The sequence below is a fragment of the Ambystoma mexicanum genome, chromosome 1p, assembly GCF_040938575.1.
Source record: "Ambystoma mexicanum isolate Mex_15411 chromosome 1p, UKY_AmexF1_1, whole genome shotgun sequence".
Classification (NCBI taxonomy): domain Eukaryota; kingdom Metazoa; phylum Chordata; class Amphibia; order Caudata; family Ambystomatidae; genus Ambystoma; species Ambystoma mexicanum.
This window is the reverse complement of record NC_090921.1, coordinates 251,664,819-251,687,480: the sequence shown is the minus strand read 5'-3', so window position 1 is coordinate 251,687,480 and position 22,662 is coordinate 251,664,819. Positions and strand designations below refer to the sequence as shown.

General features: G+C 49.2%; 1 protein-coding gene across 7 annotated transcripts in view; it reads left to right on the top strand.

Moving 5' to 3' along the window:
* Positions 1–22,662, top strand: part of LOC138568696 (P2R1A-PPP2R2A-interacting phosphatase regulator 1-like) — a 334,324-nt gene that overhangs the window by 90,851 nt on the left and 220,811 nt on the right. For all 7 annotated transcript variants that reach the window (XR_011302983.1, XM_069646480.1, XM_069646483.1 and 4 more), the window contains exons 2-4: positions 3,872–3,953; positions 21,417–21,479; positions 21,566–21,609. Coding sequence is in view for 6 of the 7 variants with exons in the window: in XM_069646480.1 (XP_069502581.1) it covers positions 3,872–3,953; positions 21,417–21,479; positions 21,566–21,609 (189 nt within the window). In the remaining variant the exon portion in view is untranslated. The remainder of the gene's footprint in view (positions 1–3,871; positions 3,954–21,416; positions 21,480–21,565; positions 21,610–22,662) is intronic.

The window sequence follows — 22,662 nt, the reverse complement described above, 5'->3', positions numbered from 1 at the left end:
ATTGCGGGTCAAAGATGTCTCTAACTGACCCGCATCGTATCGGTCTCTGGTACCTCGGGGAGAACCACACCACTGATTCTTCCAAGTGCCAATCCATGATGGGGAAAGCTTTGAGGGAAACGAAGGGGAAACTTAAGGTAGGAAAAATCTCCAAATCACCGAAGCCCCGACCCACTAGGCTTTCGACTGACGAGTCGAGAGGTGACCCTCCTCGGAGGAATAAGGCCAAGCGTTCTAGATCCAGGAGTGGTTCCCACCACTCGTCGTCCTCCTAGGAGAAATCGAAGAACACGGACCGAAGGTTGCCTTCGTCGACTTCATCGGATGTTTCCCCTGAAAGGGTTCCATGCCCTACAAAGAAATCAACACTGACTGAATGGGAAGCCTTCAGGGTGGAAATGTTGAACATTTTCAACAAGCAAATGCCATGCTCCGACCGAGCCTTCGAAAGAAGCCGGAAAGTAGAGGGCTCAACCGAAAACCCTTGCGCCTTGGTAAAAGCATTGATCCTCATCGAGAGGCCTCAATCTAAAAAAAAATGAAAGGATCATTGGAGACCTGGTGAGAAGTCGAGGCCATCGACGCCCGCTACTCCCTTAACGCCTATCAAGCCCTTGACATTGACATTTGCGCCAAAGTCTTTGCCAGCTGCGCCACATTCGCCAGCTAAGCCACCAGAGATAAGTGCCCCTTCAAAATCCGTGCCGGCAAAGAACATTTCCACAACTTTGACGCTGAGGCCTCTGGGTACAAAACCTGAAAAAATATATGCTGCACTCCCAAAGAAAGAGTTCAAGTATCTTACTTATATATTTGAAGAGGAAGAGCAATCTAACAATGATGGCGCCTCATTTGGCTTGCAGTATAGTACACCCAATGTACCAGAGAGCTTTACTTCGGCGGAAAGTACAATGCACGACCTATATGAAAATTTGAAACAGCAAGTGGGGTTGAGACCTCCCCTGAACTTGAATTCAGAAAGCCATAACCTGGGGTACTGGCAGACTCTTCTTATGTCAAAAGTGGTTGATTATTTGGGTTGGAGCAGGCCACCTTTGCCCTATGACCAAGACGACCTCAGATATTCTGGAGAAGGTCCACAAACTGATCCCATGTTGCCTTTTAATGTGGCATTGCAAAAAAAGGTGGCTAGGAACTGGGAGACTCGGGAATCTAATCCGACAGTCGACAAGAACTTGACTAGGGAGCAGGCATTAAAATCTGCAAACTCCACTTGTGCCCTCGCCAAGTTTTCATATACTCTATGGGACTTTATCTCCATGGAAGCAGAGCATATGCCTGAAGGGGATGAAAGGGACGGCTTCAGCAAAGATGACATTTGAGTCCCTTCAATCTGGATTGGATTCTGCAGATAGCATCAGCAGTTCCTTGGATACCAGCACCATGATGCGCAGATGTGCGTGGTCGCAGAAGTCAGGTTTTGCACCGGATGTGCAAGCTAGGCTTCTCAACATGCCTTTCGACTGGTCTCCCCTTTTTTGGCATGGCAACAAGGCTGACGAGAGGCTTGAGAAGTTGCTGACCTCAAAGGCGGCTGCCAAATCTTTATGCGCTGCTATTGGTCAACCTCTGCCTTTTTGTCCTAGTGGGCAGTCTTGGAGGGGTAGATCTTTTTGCTACTACTCCTCAGTTGGAAGGGCGAGAGGAATAGCCATTCAGAGGCCAGAGAAGATTTCCTCATGGAGGACGAGGTAGAGGTGCGAAGCCAGCTCAAGGAGCAGCCTCCTTACCATCAGCCTCTGCAACAGCCGCCACAAAACCACACTGGGGTCTTGAGTCACAGTTCACCAGTAGGGGAGGGGGCAGACTGTCTCAGCATCTAGAAGAATGGTGAGACAATACTTAGGATGCTTGGGCTCGGGAAACCGTAGCCCACGGTTACTGCCTTCCTTTTATAAGAAGACCTCAGACAATCCACCGGGGAACCAGTCTTTAGATTCCGGATCCGCTCCTTCTGCAGGAAATTTTAACCCTGCTAGAGAAAGGTGCTTTAGAACCAGTACCTGTAGCGGAGAAGAACAAGGGTTGGTACTCCCCATATTTAGTGATCACCAAAAAGGACAGAGGACTCTGATCCATCTTGGACTTGAGATACTTTAACAAGTTCCTCAGGTAGGACCAGCTCAAGATGGTCACACTTTCTCAGATCCTCCAGGCCCTCCAACTCGAGGATTGGTTGGTGTCATTGGACCTTCAGGATGCTTATTTTTATGTGCCAATCCATTTCAAGCACAGAAAATACCTGAGGTTCGCAGTTGGCGGTTCTCATTATCAATTGCGATTCGGGCTGACCTCCGCCCTGAGGGTTTTGACCAAACTGATGGCGGTAGTGGCAGCGAGACTCAGAGGGGGGGGATTAAAGTCTACCCTTACCTGGATGATTGGCTGATCAGGGCGTATTCTCCCGAACAAGCCCTAGATCATCTCAGTCACCTGCCACGCTCTTCACAGACTGGGCTTCTCCCTCAATTACCAGAAGTTCCATATGACACCTTCCCAAAAGCTCCAGTACGTCGGAGCTGTGCTAGATGCATCCTTGGGGAAAGAGCTCGCCACCCGAGGTGAGGGCTCAAGCCATTCTTCAGATGGTGACCAAATTTCAGAGTGCCCAGAGTCTCCAGGCCTTTTATTTATTATTATTTTTTTTATTATTATTATTTTTCATTATTTTTTGAGGTTGCTCAGCCTTTGGCATCCTGCATTTTTCTGGTGCCAGAGGCCAGCCTGAGAAGGAGATCCCTTCAATGGACTCTCAGAACACAATGGTCCCAGTTCTCAGGAAAGATGTCGGATCAACTTCAGATTCCAACCAAAGTTTCAAAGGATCTTCTTTGGTGGGCCTGTGAGGAAAATATTCTGAAGGGAAAACCTTGTTGGCAACCATGGGCGGAGATTACAGTAGTGCGGATGGCTCACTCACGGGGTGGGGTGCCCACTTTAACGATCTGACAATCGGCAGTCGTTGGTCTCCATCGGAGTCCAAACTATGCATCAATCTTTTGGAGCTGAGAGCAATCAGACTAGCGCTGAAGGCTTTTCTGCCCTCTGTTGGGGGAAAGAATGTCCTGAAAATGATGTAAACAGTACTACCTCAACAAGAGAGGTGGTGTAGGGTCACTACCATTGTGTAGAGAGGCAATGCAGCTCTGGTGCTGGTCAATTCAAGAAGGAATCTCCCTATCGGCAGTTCATCTAGCCGCAGAGGAGAATACTGCGGCGGACACTCTGAGCAGGCAGAGCAGTCTCCCACGAGCGGGAACTTGCTCAGGAAGTCCTTCAAGAGATCTTCACCCTTTGGGGATCCCTTCGGGTATATCCATTTGCGACCAGAACTGAACAGAACTGCTGCCAAAGGGCACTGCGCGAGCTATATATACCCTTCAATGACATCGCCCTAGACGGAGGCCTTTAAGGGACATGCCATCGACGCACAGCGCAATCTGCCGAAAAAAGAAATTCCAAAGCAGCTGAAGCTGGACATTACATGTCAAAGATGAGGAATACGTGGGAGGAACATCCAGTTGAAAGAAAGATACCAGGGGGAAGTAACTTGTTCTTCTTATTTATTATACTTTTCCAACAGATGAATCCTGTACACTACCTTACCGAACGAGTTATTCCCTGTAAGGACCCAATATAGCACTTAAACACGACACTGGCTTAGTCTTGTCTTGTGTTCCCTCGCAGTGTTCTCGGTGACAAACTGTTTTCATTGGGGACTGCCATGTATTTTCTACTGTTCCTCCATCTGATATTCACCTTGTACTGCCTGCTTGGATGGGACCTGTGTTTGTTTGTCCAACTTGCGGAGGACTGATCACTTCTCTCTATTTTTCACCTGTCTCTGCAGTGAATCGTCAGTGATTTTCCAGGCATGTGGAAGCCGTTGCCGCCGTAGCAGCATGTCCATGAATTTTGGCTGTCCTGGTCTGGTGAGTGTTGATGCCACATCTTCCACGGTTCATGGCTCTGCTAGTTTCCGAACTCTTGTGTGATGTATTTCTCTGGTACTTTACCCTCCATTTTGACCCATTATTAAGGAGATTACAGCAATGTGTACGATCTACAACTGCTCCTCATGAAGCACCTCATACTTTGGGCACCTCAAATATTCAATGGACCTACCTATTCTATCACAGGGAGCCCCCCAAATAAATTCTCTGGCCTTCTCCACCCTAGTGTGCCCCCCAAAAAGTTCAGATGGGCCTTCTCTTCTTCGTGCACGCCAAATGTTCTAGTTACAGACAGCCTCCCTGCAACAAACACATCATCTGTTCTTCTCAGATGGGTTGCCTCTTACCTAGAATCATTCAATAATTCCTCCACAGATCACTACTACGTCATTCTGTCAGATCCGGTCTACTCCACTATCTCTGCAAAGTGTGTGTCCATAGTCTACTCGGGGTCTTCTCCAGTGTGTCTGGCAATGCAGGTCCAGAAATCATCCTTTTACTCTGCATGTGTTTCCAGACTCTGACCGAAGAGCTAAAGAAATCATAAAACAAAATGGCACAAAAATCGATGATGCCTTCTGTAAATCGACCCACAAACACTATAATGAATCTATCCATGAACCTATGAAACTGCATTATGCCCGTCGCATTGAGGATTCGGGAAGTTTCTCCTATGAGCTGTTTAAAACAGTGAAAAGTGGCTGATAAATCCTTTCCTCCAAAATGCACTATTTGCTCTTTTTGCACAGCCGCACACCTTTGTAAAAGCAGTGGTGTAACAATCTGAAATATTATTCTATTCTATAATAATGATCCATTTGGTATGCTACCAGTGATCCTGCGCAGGCTTCCAAATGTAGCATCAGACTAACAAACCCTCAGGCTGACAACTATCAATGGGATTAAGCCTATGATCAATGTCAATATCGGACAGTTTGGTCTTTACCTGAACTCAGTAGATAAAACCATTGACAAATGTTTGAATCACAGCATCCATATGCACACAGCATCCTCACATATGCAAATGTTTTTGGCCACTAGGGTGCTAGTATCTCTGCCATTACCAAAACAATGCATTAAGAGGAAGGGCGTTGAGAAGCTGGATATTTGGTTGGCATGGCAACTTGTGAAAGAGGTGGAATCCTATTCGCGAAGTGCAGGCACTATGTTCTCTTCTAGGTGCAAAAGGCCACAGCCGCCACAAATTGGCAAAGGCATGAATTGATAATTGATGTATGCAGGTCCTGTCCTGGTTGGTGAACCCATTTGCATGTGAAGGGCAAGTGGGTATACGCCACCTCAAACGGTGTGTAGGGGATGCACCACTGCCATCCTCCCCATTTTTGTAGCTCTGCCAGGTGGTGCAGCCCCAGTTCGGCTGAGGTAGGGATTGTGCTACCTAGTGCAAGAGGAGGGAACAGGTCGATTCCAGTATCTAGGGGCTGAGAGAGGAGGATTGATGAAGTATCCTAGAGCTGGTATCCATCCCGCAAATGTTTGAATATATTTCTGAGCTGTGCAGGAGAAGACCCCATTAACAGAATATTGTGAAATTCACCTGCAGCCATGGGAGGATGTTACCTTGACCTTTAGGGACAGCATGAGAAGTGATTTTAAATGTGTTCCCTGCACCTGCTACCCAGGCAGAGGAGGGACTCCCTGTGACGTTCTCAGGACTCCTGTTTCCTCGCCTCCAACCGGGCCATCCGTGCATGTCATTTAAGTGGGAGTTAGGGCGGCAGGACTCTGAACCATGGACTAAAAGCCCACACCTAGGTTAGAGGTTCTTCTGTGTGGTGGGCAGGCAAGCAAGACGAGGTTTGCAAAGCACGGCTGGAACACCCCTCCAACTTCACCCCAGCATCTACTATAGCATTGATGCCCCTCAGCGAGACCATGGTCAAGTGTCGTCCTTCCTACAATACAGCTAGCCATAGGCCAGATTGCAATGAGCCCCTGCTTTAAACGTACTTACAGGGCCAGATTTACCATGGGTCAAAAGGCTCAACTGCGTCAGCACCCTCAGGCCACAAAGGGCCCTCAGATACGTTTCACATTTTTGCATTTTGTTTTTGTTTGCAGGCGCACTTTCGTTTGTTAGAATCAGGCCTTTATGGTAAGCGCTGAGCTGCCTGAAGTTTTTAGAATATACTGTGAATATGAGGCTTTAAGAACAAGAGTAAAATCGCCAGAATGTTCTAAATTACACTAGGCAATAATGCATTGCTTTACATCACAAATCTGAAAGAGCACATTGTGCTTTGCATGTGAACTTTGATGCTAAAAAAGGTAGACCACAAACCTAAAGGTCTACTTCCTAGCATCCTGCACCATGCTTTTTTCATGCAGGCTATCTGGTTGCCAGTCAGACCTATGCTGCAACGTTCCCAGCATTATTGGCAAAGCCTGTCTCTACCATTAATATTTTCTCTCAGCAAAGGACAGTTATTTTAGATGTTCAATGATGAGCATTCAATCCATTGCGTTTTTGAGGCAGTGTAAGTAAATACAGGTCATGTTTAATTCATGAACTGCCTAATAGTGTTATAGTAGTGACTACTTTAACCAGCCATAAAGTCAGATGTGGTTTACAATAGTGCAAAAACAAGCTAATGGGGCAGGCCTCTTGGAGGAAAGCCCGCAGAACGAAACACTAGAATGTACCCCTCTGCTGTAAGCCTGACACTGCAACCCCTCCCCAACAATGTAAAACCATTGCAATATAAACAAGAGCTTTTTTCAAAGGCAAATTGGATATCTCTGCAGCTAGCGTGCCTAGAAATGTTTCTCCAAAACTGGAAGCTTGCGCATTCTGTGCTATATAAATCGGGTATTATTATTATTATTATTATTATTATTATTATTGGAATGGCCAGCATATGATTAAAATACTTCAAAATAATAAGTGGCGCAGCAAAGTAGACAATGTTGCAAAAAATATTATCTCACATATTTGTTCATTGTCTAAAGCTTAATCCCCTATATATCTCCTATATTCTGCTGCTGCAAAATCGTTAATTGCTGCTGCAGACCCTATTGTTGTGTTCATTATGCACTCCTTTGAATGCACAGCTTCTCCAACATTGGATCTTTCATAGATTCACATGCTATGATTATTTCCCGTTGTCGGACAGGGAATCCTCTGTAACATAGATCAGTTTACACTTAAACTGAAACTTTCACTCAATTTTAAGCTCCATTAGTCATTTTTGAGTCATACTGCTCACAGCCTATAGGAACTCCTCACTTAGCTTCTCTCTTCAGCCTTTTTTTACCGCACGTTCGTATTAGGAGTCCTCAAAAATCCTCTTCAACTTTTCTACAAAAATATTAAAACATTAACATCTTCACAAAAAATATATACTTTTCGACATCTACTCAACGGCCGGCTTTAGCAGTGACAGCGCTGCTACCGTTGACCGTCCAACTGCCAGTATCCTTTGACAAAACTTGGTCTGCGTAGTTGGGCTTACCTCATGGCGGAATCCATGAGGAAAAGCCTGTTCTGGCCTGTGCCCGCTGTGGACTGAGGAATGTCTACATGGAGGTTCACCACGACGACTGCCTCTACTGCCTTCATCCATACCATGTCATCCAGGACTGCGAAATTTGCCAGTTGTTCTCCAACAAGACACTGAGGGATCGTCACCGCCGTCTCGTCGCTTGGCTTGTGGATGCCGCAGGGCCTCTGACTCTGCTTCAGTACGGAGTCATATTTAGTTAGGCCAGGGCAGGTCGGCCCAGTGAACCACATCTAGCAAGAGGTCTAGGTCACACGAAGTCCAGGCCTCCAAGAAGAGGCACAAGAATTCCTCAACCGACAAGCCTGTATCTTCGCACAAGGACCGGTCTTCGACAAAGGTCCGTGCAGAAGGGGTATCCACAGGAGATCAGAGCGAAAGCTCCTTCATGGCCCAAGGACGTAATGGCCCCTAAGTCCATGTCCAAATCTCGGGGTCACTCTTCATTTTTAAGGTTGAAGATGAGCTCCTCATAAATCTGCGACGAAGACGGCATCGTCGAGGACAAAGTCTCACTCCAGGGTCTACCCAGAGGCCTTCGAGATCGACCATGACTGGCTTGCGGCAACTGTCAACGAAACCGTCTACGGCCACGAATACCTCATCGCAACCATCAACTAAGCTGTCGACTGTTGAGGAGAAGTTGGACCCCCACCAGGGCTTCTGGTGGTCCCAGCTATGGGAGGCCCCAACACCTCCCATTTTGCCCAAAGAAATGCAGCAGAGTACCAAGCAAGCAGCAACATGTTCCAAACTGCGTTTATTTCTGGGCAGCAAAAAAACAGGGCTTTGTGCACAGCGAAAATCCAGGCACGGTCTCCCCCGGGGCTGGCTTGCAAGCCAGCTTTGTAACACACTGCAGGCTGACATTACAGAATTGGACCTGCTCCCAGAAACCTTTCTCATCCTGAGATTGGCTGCTAAGCTGATAGGTAGCAGATAGTGCCCTTATAGGACGTCTGGTCATTGGACCTCTGGACTTTGGTGTCAGTGGGCTGGTTTAACTGCGCCTCCCCCATTACCTAATTCTAAAATTGTTGCATTGTGAATTTGTTCCCATTAGTTTTAGCTTGAACAGGCTTTTCGCCCCTGGGCCCTCGGCGTTCATTGGCCAGAGCTGAGCCATTCTTGTTACAATTATGTTTCAAAAGATGTGTGGATCTTGCAAAAATGTCTTTCGTTACCAGAGAAAAAACACTGGACCCTGGATGTTCTGCTCTGACTTGCTCGTAATTGTGAAGAATTAAAAATGCTTGTCTGCCAGAGTTCACGTTCAAGGAAAGGAATATTATTTTACTGTAAGACCTTGGGCTGCTGCTGGGTTTGCAAGGCGCATTGCTGAAGTTAGCACAAATCTCCACTGCGGCTGGTGTTCAGTGAGACAAGTGTACATGGCTATAATTTTCCTAAAACATGGCTTTACACTGTGCCATTAGATTAGGTTAATTCATATAAGCATCTGCAAGCCTTTAAACAGGAATTCTTGTGTTTTGTAGATTCTGGTATTGCTGTATTGAGGCTAATGTAGCATGTAGATTGCAATGTTGGTGAAGTGGGTGTCTTTCAGCATATTTGTCACCCATGGGCGTACTGGATACTGGTGCAAATGATGAGTGCGCTCCTTATTCTTCCTGCTGTTCTGTCTGTTGATGTGCCTGGGGTGAGGGGGCAGGAGTTTAATCTCGATTTTTCCCTCTTCACGACTACCTCATCAGGACAGTCAGTGTAGCCATCAGTGACCACGACTACCTCGTCAGCTAAGCAGCAATCGGCTAAGACTACCCCAAAGACCACGAGAATCTTGATGATATCTCCGTCCACGGCTGTCACACACTCGTCGACGACAACCTCACCGACTGACAAAAATGACCACCACGCCATTGTAACCACGGCCATTGTCACTGCCGTTTCAGACACCAGTACAGTGTCTGCATTGACTGCTTGTCTAAGAGCATCTTTCCCTAACCTTGGGGGTAGCCTTGCTGCTGGGTGGCATCATTGTGTCGGAGCCAGCTCTCACAATCGGAGACGAAGGAGGAAGAGGCCATCCTATCACTACTGTCCTCTCCAGAGCAGAGGTCATTGCCTACCAGAATGCGGGGGGAGGCAAGCCGAATTAGGCAACCACATTTACCCCCTCTGCATTCAGATCAAGCCATCACTACTCCTACACAAAGAAACACGTCTTTAGATATTTTATCTACTCTCACCACTCTAGTGGCAACCCTGTAGCAACGTCTGCCAGCACTGGCCCAGGTTACAGCACTGGTCTGACAACCTTGCACCGATAACCCAGGCCCTTCCAGGGAGATGAACGACCCCAAGCCCCAAAACAGAAACACCAACGGGGTAAGCATCAGTGCCACAGAGACTGCCGGATACTGGGACGGACACAGACCCCGTTGACAGAGCCTCCACACACACGACCCAGACAGAAGAATTTGACGATTTCATTGCAGCTGATTGGGAGGCAGATGACGTTCCTCTCAGACTCATCCGCTGATGAGGTAGGAGCCTTCCAAGCTCTCATGTCCATGGCGGCGACGATGTTCGCCCTTGCGCCGCAGGAACAGCGAAAAGAAAGTGTTCTCTACTAGTGCAGGAAATCCATCATTTCTATCCTGCTGTTAGAAGATGTCTGGGACGATGGCCTAATCACCTTGGCACATCCTGCAACTGACCCGGCTAAAAAGACTGGTTCGACCAAAAATACAGAGCCCCAGAGAGCGCTGCCTTCGTACTCAACCCACACCAGACACTGTTGTCTCGGCTGCAGCCAGAAAAAGGTTGGCTAATCCATCCTCATCCTGCTCTGTTCCCCGCAGACCAGGAAGGAAAACGCCTTGACACCTTTGCTAAAAAAGTTACCACCGCAGACACAGCTATCAGGGTGGCAAATGTAATGGCCATATTTGCACGCTACGATTGCAAGCTGTGGCACAAGTTGGGTCTTTTGCTGGAGTTCTTACCAGACGACAAAAAGCAAGAAGCCTTAGACATCTGCCATGAAGGCGAGTTGGCTTCCGACCATGCCATTACGGTCTCTTTGGACATCAGACACATTTGTTTTGCCAGCTGGGGAACGGAGTGGTCCTGCGCTGGCAGGGTTGGTTTAAGGCGACCGATTATTCACCAGACGTCCAGTCCAGGGTCGTAGATATACCCTTCGGTGGATCTGCCCTCTTTGGGATAAAAGGTGGACATGCCCTGCAGTCCATAAAAACAGACATGGAAACCACTTGCTCCTTGGGCACACTTCAGCAAAGGCTCCAGGACTTTTGTTCAGGAAAAGGTAGCTATGGCTGGACTCTGTGGGATAACCGCACCATGTACCAGTCTTCCTCCTCCTACAAGACCCCCTATTCATCAGGGGACCAGTACAGGAAAGGTTCCCCATTTTACAGGAGTTCACAGCGATGCTGTGGCGCATGCCAATCAAGGCACAGTCCGGCAAGCATGACCAGCCAGGGTCAGGCCCTCCCACTTCAGCACCCCAGTGGGAGGACGCCTGTCCAAGTTCGTTGAATGGACACCAATCACAACTGACGAATGGGTGTTATCCTTCCTCTAGCTGGGCCACTCGCTGGAATTTGTGTACTATCCACCAGACGTTCCTATCAAGCGCAAACCAGAAAGCTACAACACCTCTTGCTTCAGGAAGTGCCGGCTCTACAGCAGATGGGTGCAGTGGAGAAGGTTCTGAGAAGCGAGCGAAGCACAGTAGTTTACTCCCGCTATGGAAAAGGGCATGCACAGCAAGCCAGGGGGATGGAGACTCATCTTAGACTGAAGGGTGCTCAACAGGTTCCTAAAATCACAAACATTCTGCATGGTCATGCTACAGCAGGTGTCGCAGCTACAACAGGGAGATTTTTTGGCATCCCTTGACCTCGAGGATGCCTACTCCCACATCCCGATTCGCTGCTCACACCGGCGATATCTACGTGATGTCAGGAGTACATTTTCAGTTTAAAGCTCTTCCATTCGCCTGCGGTCTGCTCCGTGGTGATGGGGCCTCCACGTCTACCCTTACCTGGATGACTGGTTAGTAAGGGCCACCTCTTTTCTACTGGCAGAAACCAACACCGTCCTCACCATCCGATGTCTACAGCAATTGGGGTTTTCCATCAACTTCCCAAAGTCATTACTGGTTCCATCGCAGCAGGTGCTCTATCTCGGAGCAACAAAACCCAGACCTGCACACCCAGACCCTCAGACGAAAGGGTGGCAGTTCTTTTACACAACGTGTGCTACCTCAACAGCGCGCGAGTGACTCCAGTCTGCAACTACAAATCCCTGCTGGGGATTACACATGAGACCAGTTCAGGAATTCCTCGATGTCCGCTGGGTCCAGTTCTCTGGTTCCTGGGATGACCAAATTACCCTACCACCAGCTTTCAGACAAAGCCTTTGCTGGTGGTCAGGAAGGGAACACCTGGTGCAGGGCTCCCTCTTCTGACTGCCGGACTACCAGACAACTGTCACGATGGATGATTCATTGGAGTGCTGAGGCTCCCACTGTCAAGGCCAACACACCAGAGGTCTTTGTTCAGAAGAGGAACAGAGCCAGAATATCAATCTGCTGGAGCTACGAGCAATCTTATGGGCCCTGAAGTTTTTTCTCCACCTCTCGAAGGGGAAGGTGGTGTGCATTTACACAGACAACACAACATCAAGGTTTTATGTCCGCAAGGAGGAAGAAGGTCCCCACAGCTTTACAAGGAGCCCAAAACCCTATGGCACTGGGCCCAACAGCAGGGCACGTTTCTCATTCCCCTACATCTGTTAGGGATTCATAACACTCTGGTGGACTCCCTCAGCCGGGAGTTGCGCTCCTGCCACCAGTGGGAACTGCACAACGACCAGCTACACCTGTTTCAGGAGATCAAACTCTTTGCCACCCACGAGGACAGCTGCTGCAAGACTTGCCAGCCTCTTTCCCCATCTGAATTGCTTGGGAGGGGTAAAGGGGGGTGCCTTTACAATTCCGTGGGAGGGGAAGTTTCTTTGAGTCCCCCCCCCATTCCTCTGGTGTCTCGAGTTCTACACATCATCAGACTGTATTGGTGCAAACTGATATTAGTGGCCCCTGCATGGCCGAGACAGTTTGGTACTCAGTCCTCCTTGCCCTCTCGTCTGCCCCACGGAGCAAGCTGCTTCCTCACCAAGCGCTCCTGTCCAGGAATCAAGGAGCAGTACCTCTGTTTGATGGCCTGGGTTCTGTTTTCTTAGGGTTTGGGGCACTGTCCACCTTGAAATGTTACAAGAGCAAGTGGAAACGTTTTCAAGTGTGGTGCAGAAGCCAGTGACTGCAACCTCAAATCATCCGACCGGGTGACCTATTGCCATATGGGGTGAAACGGACAAATGGGTGGAACGGACGAATGGGAGGAACGGACGAGTAAGTGGAGCGGACGAATACATGGAGCGGATCAGTACCTAGAGCGGATGAATTCATAGAACGGATGAATGAGGGGAGCGGACGAATGTAAGAAACCGACAAATACGTAGAGCGGTCGAGTAATATATCAAGCAGACGAGTAGTATGTTGTGCCGATAAGTGGATAGACCAGATGAGTGTGTGGGTCCGATGAGCATGCGGATTGAACGAGGGTGTGGAAGGGTATGGAGCGGACGACTATGTAGCGGACGAATGTATGTAGAGCGGACGAGAACATGTGGTGCGGATGCCGGTGTGGAGCGGATAGCTGTGTGGTGCGGATGCCTGTGTAGAGCGGATGCCTGTGTAGAGCGGATGCCTGCGTGGAGCCGATGCCTGTGTAGAGCAGACCGGATGAGCGTGCAGACCGGATGAGCGCATAGGCAGACTGGAGTGCTTGCGCGGGGAGGACGGGATTGCATGCATATGGAATACATGAGAGCATGCATGAAGCACACTGAAAATGAGGGATAGACTAGAGCACGCAAGACGAACTATGAATGCGCGAGTGTGTACCTGATCGCATAAATTGCGTGACGTACATAATATGCATTGGTATGCGGGAACATTTGAAAGAACATATATCATACCACACCCCACGCCTACTCTCCTCTTTACACCACCACTCAAATAGGACACAGGGATACTATGACACCATTCGGTATAACTGTTCTCATATCAACATCTCCCGCTCACTCCCCATCACTCTAAGTAACCACCGCCGGTTTAAAACCCCCAGCCAGGCGTTTCTCCTCAGGCCTAACGCAGCCACACTCGAGCTGGATAAATTCTGCCAGAGCGAACACATTCTCCTGACCGCTCAACCACCACACCTACCGCTAAGAACCAGCTACCACATTAACTCCGCACCAGCTGCACACATACCTTGTGCGCACACGCACCTTTTGACTCTCTTCACCCTCTCTACTGACCCGAACTTCGGTTCCCAAGGGCGTTCAACCTACCAGCGCCTTCAGACCATACCAATGGTATATAAGGCGCTATATAAATGCAAAATAACAATAACAATATCTACTGTCCCTGGCTCAATCTTGGTTAACACATTCCTCCATAAAGGTGCACCTAGCAGTGATTTCTAGGTACAACCACCTGGCAGGAGTGCCTTCCCCTGTGGTCTGACTGGCTGGTGAAGGAGTTTTTACGGGGGCTCCAACAGTCTTTTCCACCAGTCTGCCGCCCGGCACTAGCGTGAGAGCTTAATGTGCTACTCTCAAGACTCATGAAGCCACCTTTGGAGCCCATGTACCAAGCATCTATTTAGCGCCTTTCCTGGAAAACTGGATTCTTGGTGGCCCTACCTTCAGCCAGACGAGTTAGTGAACTCCAGGCATTTTCTGAGAAACGCCCTTTTTAACGTTTCATAAGGACACGGCAGGTCTACGTACCAACCCAACATTTGTGCCGAAGGTGCCATCTTCTTTCCACCTAAACAAGCAGGTGGTTTTGCCGGTATTGTTTGGTACACCCATGTCTCCAGCGAAACATGCTCTGCACACGCTGGATGTGGTGTGCGCCCTCAAGTACTACGTGGCACGTACTAAATCTTTCTGCACAACAAATCATTTGTTCAATTTGGGCCATCTTGTCCTGGAAAGGCTATCTCGAGGTCCTCCTTTACAAGATGGATTGCTACCTGTATCTTGTTCTGCCATCTGCGAACCATCGGATCTCTTCCCAACAGGCCCAAGCTTATTCTACCAGAGCCGTGGCAGAAACCACAGCTTTTCTCTCCGGATTTCCGCTGCCTGACATCTGCCACGGAGCCACCTGGAGATCAGTGCATACGTTCACCAGGTTCTATTGTGTTGACAGACTTTCTGCAGAGGAATCTAGAGTCGGCCAATCGGTTCTGCAGAACCTTTTTCGATGGGATGGGTAAGTCTCAAATGTAAGGTATGCTGGGAGCTTGCTTCCATCCATGGGTGTTGTAATACTGCTTTGTAATCTTTTCACAGCATGTGAATCTATGGAAGATCCAATGCTGGAGAAGGAATGTTACTTACCTGGAACTCCTGTTCTTCAGCATTAGTATCTTTTATAGATTTACATGCAACCCTTCCACCAACCCCGCATGGCTCATCTTTTGGCTCTTCTCCAGCATGGGGTCTGGCATGGATTCACATGCTCATGAATATTCCCCGTCGTCAGGCTGGAAATCCTCGGTAAAGAAAAAAATCAGTATCAGTTTCGTTTCTGATCTGTCTTTCTCAGTAGTAACCATTCACTGGTCTCTGGGTCAAACAGTCCCCAGCCAATGACTGCCCTCTCCCTAAGCCCTGCCCCTGGCAGCCATCCTCAGATTGTTACCGCATGTTCAAGTGTTGGGAGCCTTCGTGCTATAGCTCACAAGCTTTTACTGCATTTTGCGTTTTTTGCAAGGAGTTTTCTCTAATTTTTTCGGTCAATCGAGCCTCAAGCTCCACCGTTTCTACTTCCGATCAACGGGGACCCGTTTCAGAATTTTCTATGCCCCTCAAGGGTGAAGTTTTTGTCGAGTTACGCTTCTTGGATGATTCCAGAAGATCTGAGGCCTACCTCGTGGACATGGCCCAGGACAAAGGAAGCTCGACACCCGGATCCAAGCTGTTCAGGAACAGACCTGGATGCGGATTACAGAATGTTTTCAAGGAGGATGAGCATTCGAGATGTCTCTACTGCCTTCACGAAGACAAAACGCACGTGGAGAAGGACTTTGCGTTTTGCAAGAACTTGTCGGAACGGACTATGAGAGATCGTCGGATCCGCCTCGCCAGCTGGCTGGAGAAGGGCCCAGCAGGTGAGAAGAAGTCCGAGCGGTCTTCTAAGTCCTGTGAGGGCGCCCAGGGGACGCGGGCCCAACAGAAGGCAAAGCACTGCGAGTCCACGGGCACCGCGAGCACCGAAGGGTCGGGCTCTTCGGCTGCCAGGCAGGGTGCACTTTCGCCGATGCCATCAACCACGTACCAATGCTCTGGCTCGGAAAAGAGAAAATCCGAGAACCCGGCTAAGCTTCTGAAGAGGCCCGGTCGATCTCGAAGGGATCAGCCGAGGGGGAGCGAAGCGGTGACCCCTCCCCCAAGGTGAAGCCTCAAGCGCGCCCAAGGTGGTGAAGGCCTTGATTCACCAGGAGAAGGCCTCTATCGAGGGAGTTGCAGCGGCCCTGGCAAAGCCTGTGGAGGCTAACCCGGTGGAGGTGACCACGGGGCCCAGAGTTTCCCTGCTGCCACGGAGGCAATCCTCTTTTCAGCCCATCAATAAGACCCCCGTGAAGACCCCGGTGGAAAAAGGGGGGGGTGGCCATCACAGACACGGATACAGCCTCTGAGGAGGAGCTGGTTGAAGTCGTGCAGGGCCTCAACAAGAGGTTCGAGGAGGTCCAGTGCCATGGGGGGAACCCCGAGGAGGCAGACGAAGAGAGCAACAGCGGCGCCGACAAGACTCCCGTGGAGGAGGAGCAACCTTTGCGCCTGTCGCAGCTGGGGCCCGAGCCTCAGGACAATTTGATGGCCATTTTGACGGCAAACCTTATGCACGGAGATGAGGACGAGATTTATCCTCACCCCAACGGGTGACCCAACAGAGCCGGGCCCGTCGGGAAGCCTTCCGAACAAGCGGAGGAGAGTTCACCCTCCCACCTTTCCAGCCCTCGCAGCCCGCTCAGCCTTAATCTCCTTCCCCTGTCCCGGGGGGTGACACGGGAACGCAGACGGCCACAACGGGGACGGATGACGATGGTGGTGACGACGGCACCCAGGGTGTTTTCCAAGTGCTAAGCACCAGTGGCAGCACGGCTGCACATTTGGAGAATTCACATCTACCCCTACCTGGACGATTGGCTCATCCGTGCAAGGACAAGAGAACTTGCCGTCGAACACACAGCGGAGACCGTCTGACTTCTCACGGACCTGGGATTCTCCATCAACTACTCGAAATCCCACCTGGTCCCGTCGCAAGTCGCACTGTTTCTGGGAGCCAAGCTCGATACGGTGGCGCGATTGGCCTCGCCGTCGGAGGAAAGGACGAAGGCCATCTTGGGCAAGGTGCAGCTCCTACTGGCCGCGGACGTGGCCATGGTGAGATCCATAAAGTCCCTGCCCGGAATGATGTCCTCATGCATCTACCTGATGCGCCTGTGCAGGCTACGGATGCGTCCTCTACAAGAGTTCCTTGACGCCCGTTGGATACAAGCGACGGACAGCTTTGAGGACAGGATCCCACTCAACAAGGCTTTCTGCAAAGCGATCCGATGGTGGGGCACCTGCGCGCATCTCGCGGCGGGCAAGGACTTCCAGACCCCGGTACATCAGGAGACGGTGACGACGGACGCCTGCCTGGAGGGATGGGGAGTGCACATCGGAGATCTGCACGCGAGAGGCCTTTGGCTCCCGGAGAAGAGGTAACTCCACATCAACATCCTGGAGCTGCGAGCAGTGTTCTGGGCCCTCAGGTCGTTTCTCCCGTCCCTCATTAGCAAGGTGGTGAGGGTCTTCACCGACAACACCACCACAATGTTCTACATCCGGAAGCAGGGAGGCACCAGATCCCCAGCCCTGCCCAAGGAGGCCCAGGATCTGTGGCACTGGCGCGTTGCCCAGGGGATGTTTCTGGTGCCCTTCCATCTAGCAGGAATAAATAACGTCATCGCCGACTCATTCAGCAGGGAGCTGCACTCGTGCCACGAGTGGGAGCTGCGTCGGGATCAAGTGGATCGGCTTTTCCAACGATGGGGCAAACCCCAGATTGACCTGTTCGCGACGGCAACGATCTCCAAGTGCCAGAGGTTCGCCAGCAGGTTTCCCCTGCCGAGGAGCAAGGGCGATGCTTTCTCGTTCCCCTGGGATGGCCTGTTCCTGTATGCGTTCCCTCCGTTGCCGTTGCTGCTCGGACTCCTCAACCAAATCAAGAGGTCCCCGTGGCCGATACAGATTTGGTTCGCAGATCTTCTGGACTTGTCAGCATCCCCCGCCCCCCCCCCCAGTCAGACTGTTGATGGACGCATATCTTCTCTCCAGAGAAGGAGGCGCCATCCTCCATCACAACCCGGAGTCACTGAATTTGCAGGCCTCCACTAGAGTTTGGAGGCTACGATATCCCGGTGGACTGCAAGGAGGTGCTTGCAAAGGCCAGGGCATCCTCAACTCTGAAGTGCTACGGACACAAGTGGAAGAGGTTCTCTGTCTGGTGCCGTGTACAGAAGATTAACCCTCTGTGAATTACGGCCCCTCAAGCGCTGCCGTACCTGCTGTCACTGGCCAAGGCGGGCCTAGCTTACGCTTCCATCAAGATCCATCTTGCAGCGATTTCCCGTTACACCAGAACTACGGGACGGTCATCCCTGTGGTCTCATTGCCTGGTGAAGGAGTTTATGAAGGGACTGTTCTGATCGTTCCCACCGGTGAAGGCTCTGGCCCCGGCGTGGGAGCTCAACGTGGTGCTGACCAGGCTCATGGGGCCACCATTCAAGCCTCTGCATTCGGCACAGTTGAAATTTCTGTCGTGGAAAACAGCATTCCTTGTGACCATCACCTCCACACGACGAGTGGGAGAGATCCAGACCCTATCCTGCAAGCCTCCATACTTCACTTTCCACGAGACGAGGGTGGTGCTGAGGACGCACCCATCCTTCATGCCCAAGGTGCCGTTGGACTTCCACCTCAACGAGCCCTTGGTGTTAGCAGTTTTCTTCCCGTCGCCTTCGTCTACAGCTGAGGACTTTGCACTCGCTGGATGTAGCTAGAGCGCTGAAGTTCTACGTGGCCTGCACAAAGAGTTTTCGGAAGACATCACAGCTTTTTGTGAACTTTGTTGTCTGCCTCTCAGATTGTGAGTGTTTTAAAGGCCCAATCCTGGTTTACAAGGAACTTTGTGGCCAAGTAACCTTATCCTTGTAACAGAAATAAACGCAGTTCAGGTCCATCAGAAAGCTGCTGTATAAGGAAAGATAAATGCCATCAATTCCGAGGTTGAATCAGGCCAGAACCCTGGGGAAATCCTTCAGTCTTCTGGCAGCTAGATTTTGGAACTCTTTCGGAAGACATTCAACTTACAGTCTAAGGGCATTAAAGATGCCAATTCAAAATCTAAATCTTTCTGATCGTGATGATTGTGATTCTGATTAACAATGCTTACTTACTTTTGGGCCATTAACACTTTGGAAATACAAAAGAACAGCTACTGGTGGCTAATTGCATGCCAGTGAATAGCTCTGCCCTCCCAACATTACCCGAGGAAGTTAAAAAGTTAAAATGTAAAAGACAAATTCACAGAATGGAAGCACTGGCTGCCAAGTGCTAGAAATACATTATAGGCAACACCCTTCGGCCTATCGTCCTCTGTGTACCCCATGGACTGACATGGCAATAGGGAAGATGGGAGTGCAAAGGCAGGCCATGGAGCTGGCAAAAAGTACAAGAGAAGCGATTTTACATCATGGCATGGAGCGGGAGTCAGTGGAGCAGCGGCTCAGGCAAGTCGGTGTGTATGTGAGAGTGCAAACGAGGGTAACTTCGATATAATGAGAAATGCTTCCATTTGCTGCACTTTTGAAAAATAGCGCTACACAAAACAAATGTATTATTAAAAAGCACTTTGTAGATTTGTAGTTTCATGGAAAGATGGAGTTTCTGTTTTCACATTATTATATTGTGGTGGCTAAACATCAATTCTAGGATGATTTGCCTGTTTTGTAGTAGTACAATCCAACATTTCGGTTTCTTAGGTGAGACAGGGTAGTTGTACCAGGGGTAGCTCTCCTGCTGAGAAGGTCCGAGATCTCAGAATCTGCTCTACTTATTCTATCCAGGGAGCTTGACCGAGTCTACTTCAGCATGCCTTCCCACGCTCTGCGTACTTTGTTTAAGCTTGTTTGTTCAGTGTCTTCTCCACTGTTTGCTCACTTATCCCAGTGTTTGCCTAAAGCCCACTCCAGCATATTCCCTCACTGCCTGCTCCAGCTCCTGTGCGTGGCCATAGATTGACAGTCTGCTGCTGTTAGCCTGCCCAGGGACTACCCTAGCATGACTGCCTGATTTCTGCAGTATTTCCTCTGTATGCTCATAATATACTATGCTTTTATATCTGCTTCTTTCTATAATGCACTTGGTGAAACACATTCATTCTGGAGAGATAATTAGTTCTAACATCATAACCAATATATAACTGGTCTTGGGTATCACGTGCTTAGTTGTGCTTTCAATATGTATGGCAAGAATAATTTTAAATGTATATACACACATTTCATAATGCCCTTGCACTTTATATGCTTAGGTCATTATATGTTTATGTATTGTCTGCAACTGTGGAAATAAGTAACCTTGTAAAGAATTTCTGTATATTGTGTTTTGGTTTTATGTTTACATTCGAGTGCAATTGCTTACTTTATTGTTTTGTATATTCTTTGATAAGTGATGTGCCCATTGTGGTTTATATTTTTACTTTTATGGCGTTAAGCCGAAATAAAGTATAATATCCTCTGTGCTTTTATATCTACTCATGTCAACGTAGTGACTCTCCTGTTTCTATATTGCACATTAATTCTGGCAAGCATTGGTTGGATGGTCCTGTCCAGATAAAGACCTTGAATAGTACACTGGAACCAACGTGGAATAGGCGTGCTGTTCTTGATAAACCTATGCCAACTATTTCAGGTCCAGAGGGAAAGGTGCCCACTATGTCCATATCCAGTCTGTCAGGGGTATTTTACCTGTAGATCTCCATTAAACAGGTGTCTGCCAGGCCGACACTAAGATGGGCAGGTAACCTTGGGCACTACATCACAATCTGATACAGTTGAAAAACGTACGATGATAATGTAACATGAACAAAAGGAAAGTTGCATTCCATCTGCAGATCCATATGGAAACAGTCCATCCATCACTAGAGCCACAACCGCTGGTACCCAACATCTCCTGATCTACAGAGAAGGAGCCTTTCAACTCTAGATCCAGAGAGGCAGGAGCATTCTATCTTCAGACTTATAGGAACATGTAACAGTTATCTCGATATCATAGGAACTGGTGTCCAATGTCACGTCCTCCAGGAACGGTACCGGCTATTCCCAGACCTTCCGCTGCAGGTGCCTAAATGTTACTATCAGCAGGGTGGGGTCTGTCATAAACAGATCTGCTAGGGCTAGTGTATGCCTTCTCCTGATCTCCAGGGAAGGTTATTTGCCTTTTTCGGATGCACAAGGACAGTTACCTACTATTTCCGATCCAGAAGGAATGTTCCACTTTAACCAGTTCTATATGGAGATGTTGCCCTCTTCTTATAATCTGCAGGGAACTGTACCAATGGTCCATAGGAAGAAGCATTCACCATCTCCCTATGCCTGCATGATTAGTCCTCTGCATTCTCCAGATCCGCAGGAACACATTCCTGCCATCCTCAGTCCTGCATGCAAAGGATCCTGCCACCTCCCGATCGCAGAGAAAGTTGCTGGTGTTCTTGCTGCTCTGAACGGGTGTTTTCTTGCTATTTCAGCCCTTACCGGTCTCCCCAGTGCGGACACATTGCCTTCACTGCCAGACAGGCACCCGGCAGCAGGTTAGATTTCTTTTCTATTAATGATTTGCCTTCTTTCTGAATGCCCCTCTGGTCCTAACTCTCTTGTTTTACTTTGTGCCCCACAGGCAGTCTTCGCAGGGGCCCAGCGCAGAGGAACCAGTCAAAGCAGGTAAGTAGACCATACTTCTCAAGGCTTGACTATTGAAATGCCCTCCTCTTAGGGACCTCGTGCAAAAACCTAGCCAAACTCCAACTGGTGCAGAACAACGCCCTCAGGGCCGCCACAGACACCTCCAGGAATATCTCTGAGGTATGGAGACAGGCCCCCTGGCTCCCAGTTAAAGAGTGAATCATCTTTAAGACACTCGTGCTTACACTTAAATCCCTACATGACCTGGCACCCCGCTACCTTGCCCAAAGAATCATCAAGCACTCCTCCACAAGACCCCTCGGAAAGGGTTATGCGAACACTATCATCACTCCTAAATCGCTGAAAGTCCGCGCTGGGGGTTCTAGCTTCCCCACACTGGCCGTATCGCAATGGAACTCTCTTCCTCCCCACTTAAGAATGATTGTGTCCCACCAAGCATTTCGGAAGGCCATCAAAACCAAGCTCTTTGTATAACTGCCGCCCAACCCCTTCACTTGTTATTGCTGCTGAGTTACTGCTTACCCACTTGATTGTTTTTTCTTTATTAAGTCACCCAACTGTCATGTACTTAATAACATACCTGTATTCACTTGTACCCAAGAGACCGATTTTGGTCACCTGTAACCCGCTCAAATCACATTTTCTTGTAAGGTTTCATATAACAGCGCCTCGAAGCCCCAGGGCTGTAAGAGCGCTATACAAATATAAATAAATAAACCATTGCCATGGACAAGCATACAAAAGTGTTACAAACAAACATTGCAGACCTGCAGGTATTAGAGCACCACACACATAGCCGACGAACGACGCCCTCCAAAGTGAGACCGATACTAGCAACAAACTGGCTCTGCATTCATCCATCTTTAAACCAAAAGCAAAGATGGTACAGTGGCCTGTTCCCACTCTCGGAGAAAAGAAAATCAAGGGCATTGGGGTTTTGCTAACTGTCTGCTCACCATCCTTAATAAAGCGGGATCATTATTCATGTATTACAACTATAGTGCCCGTGGTGGAGAGCAGATAATCTTGCTAGGCACGGCTTTTGTGCCCGCTACCAGGCAGTGTTCTAGC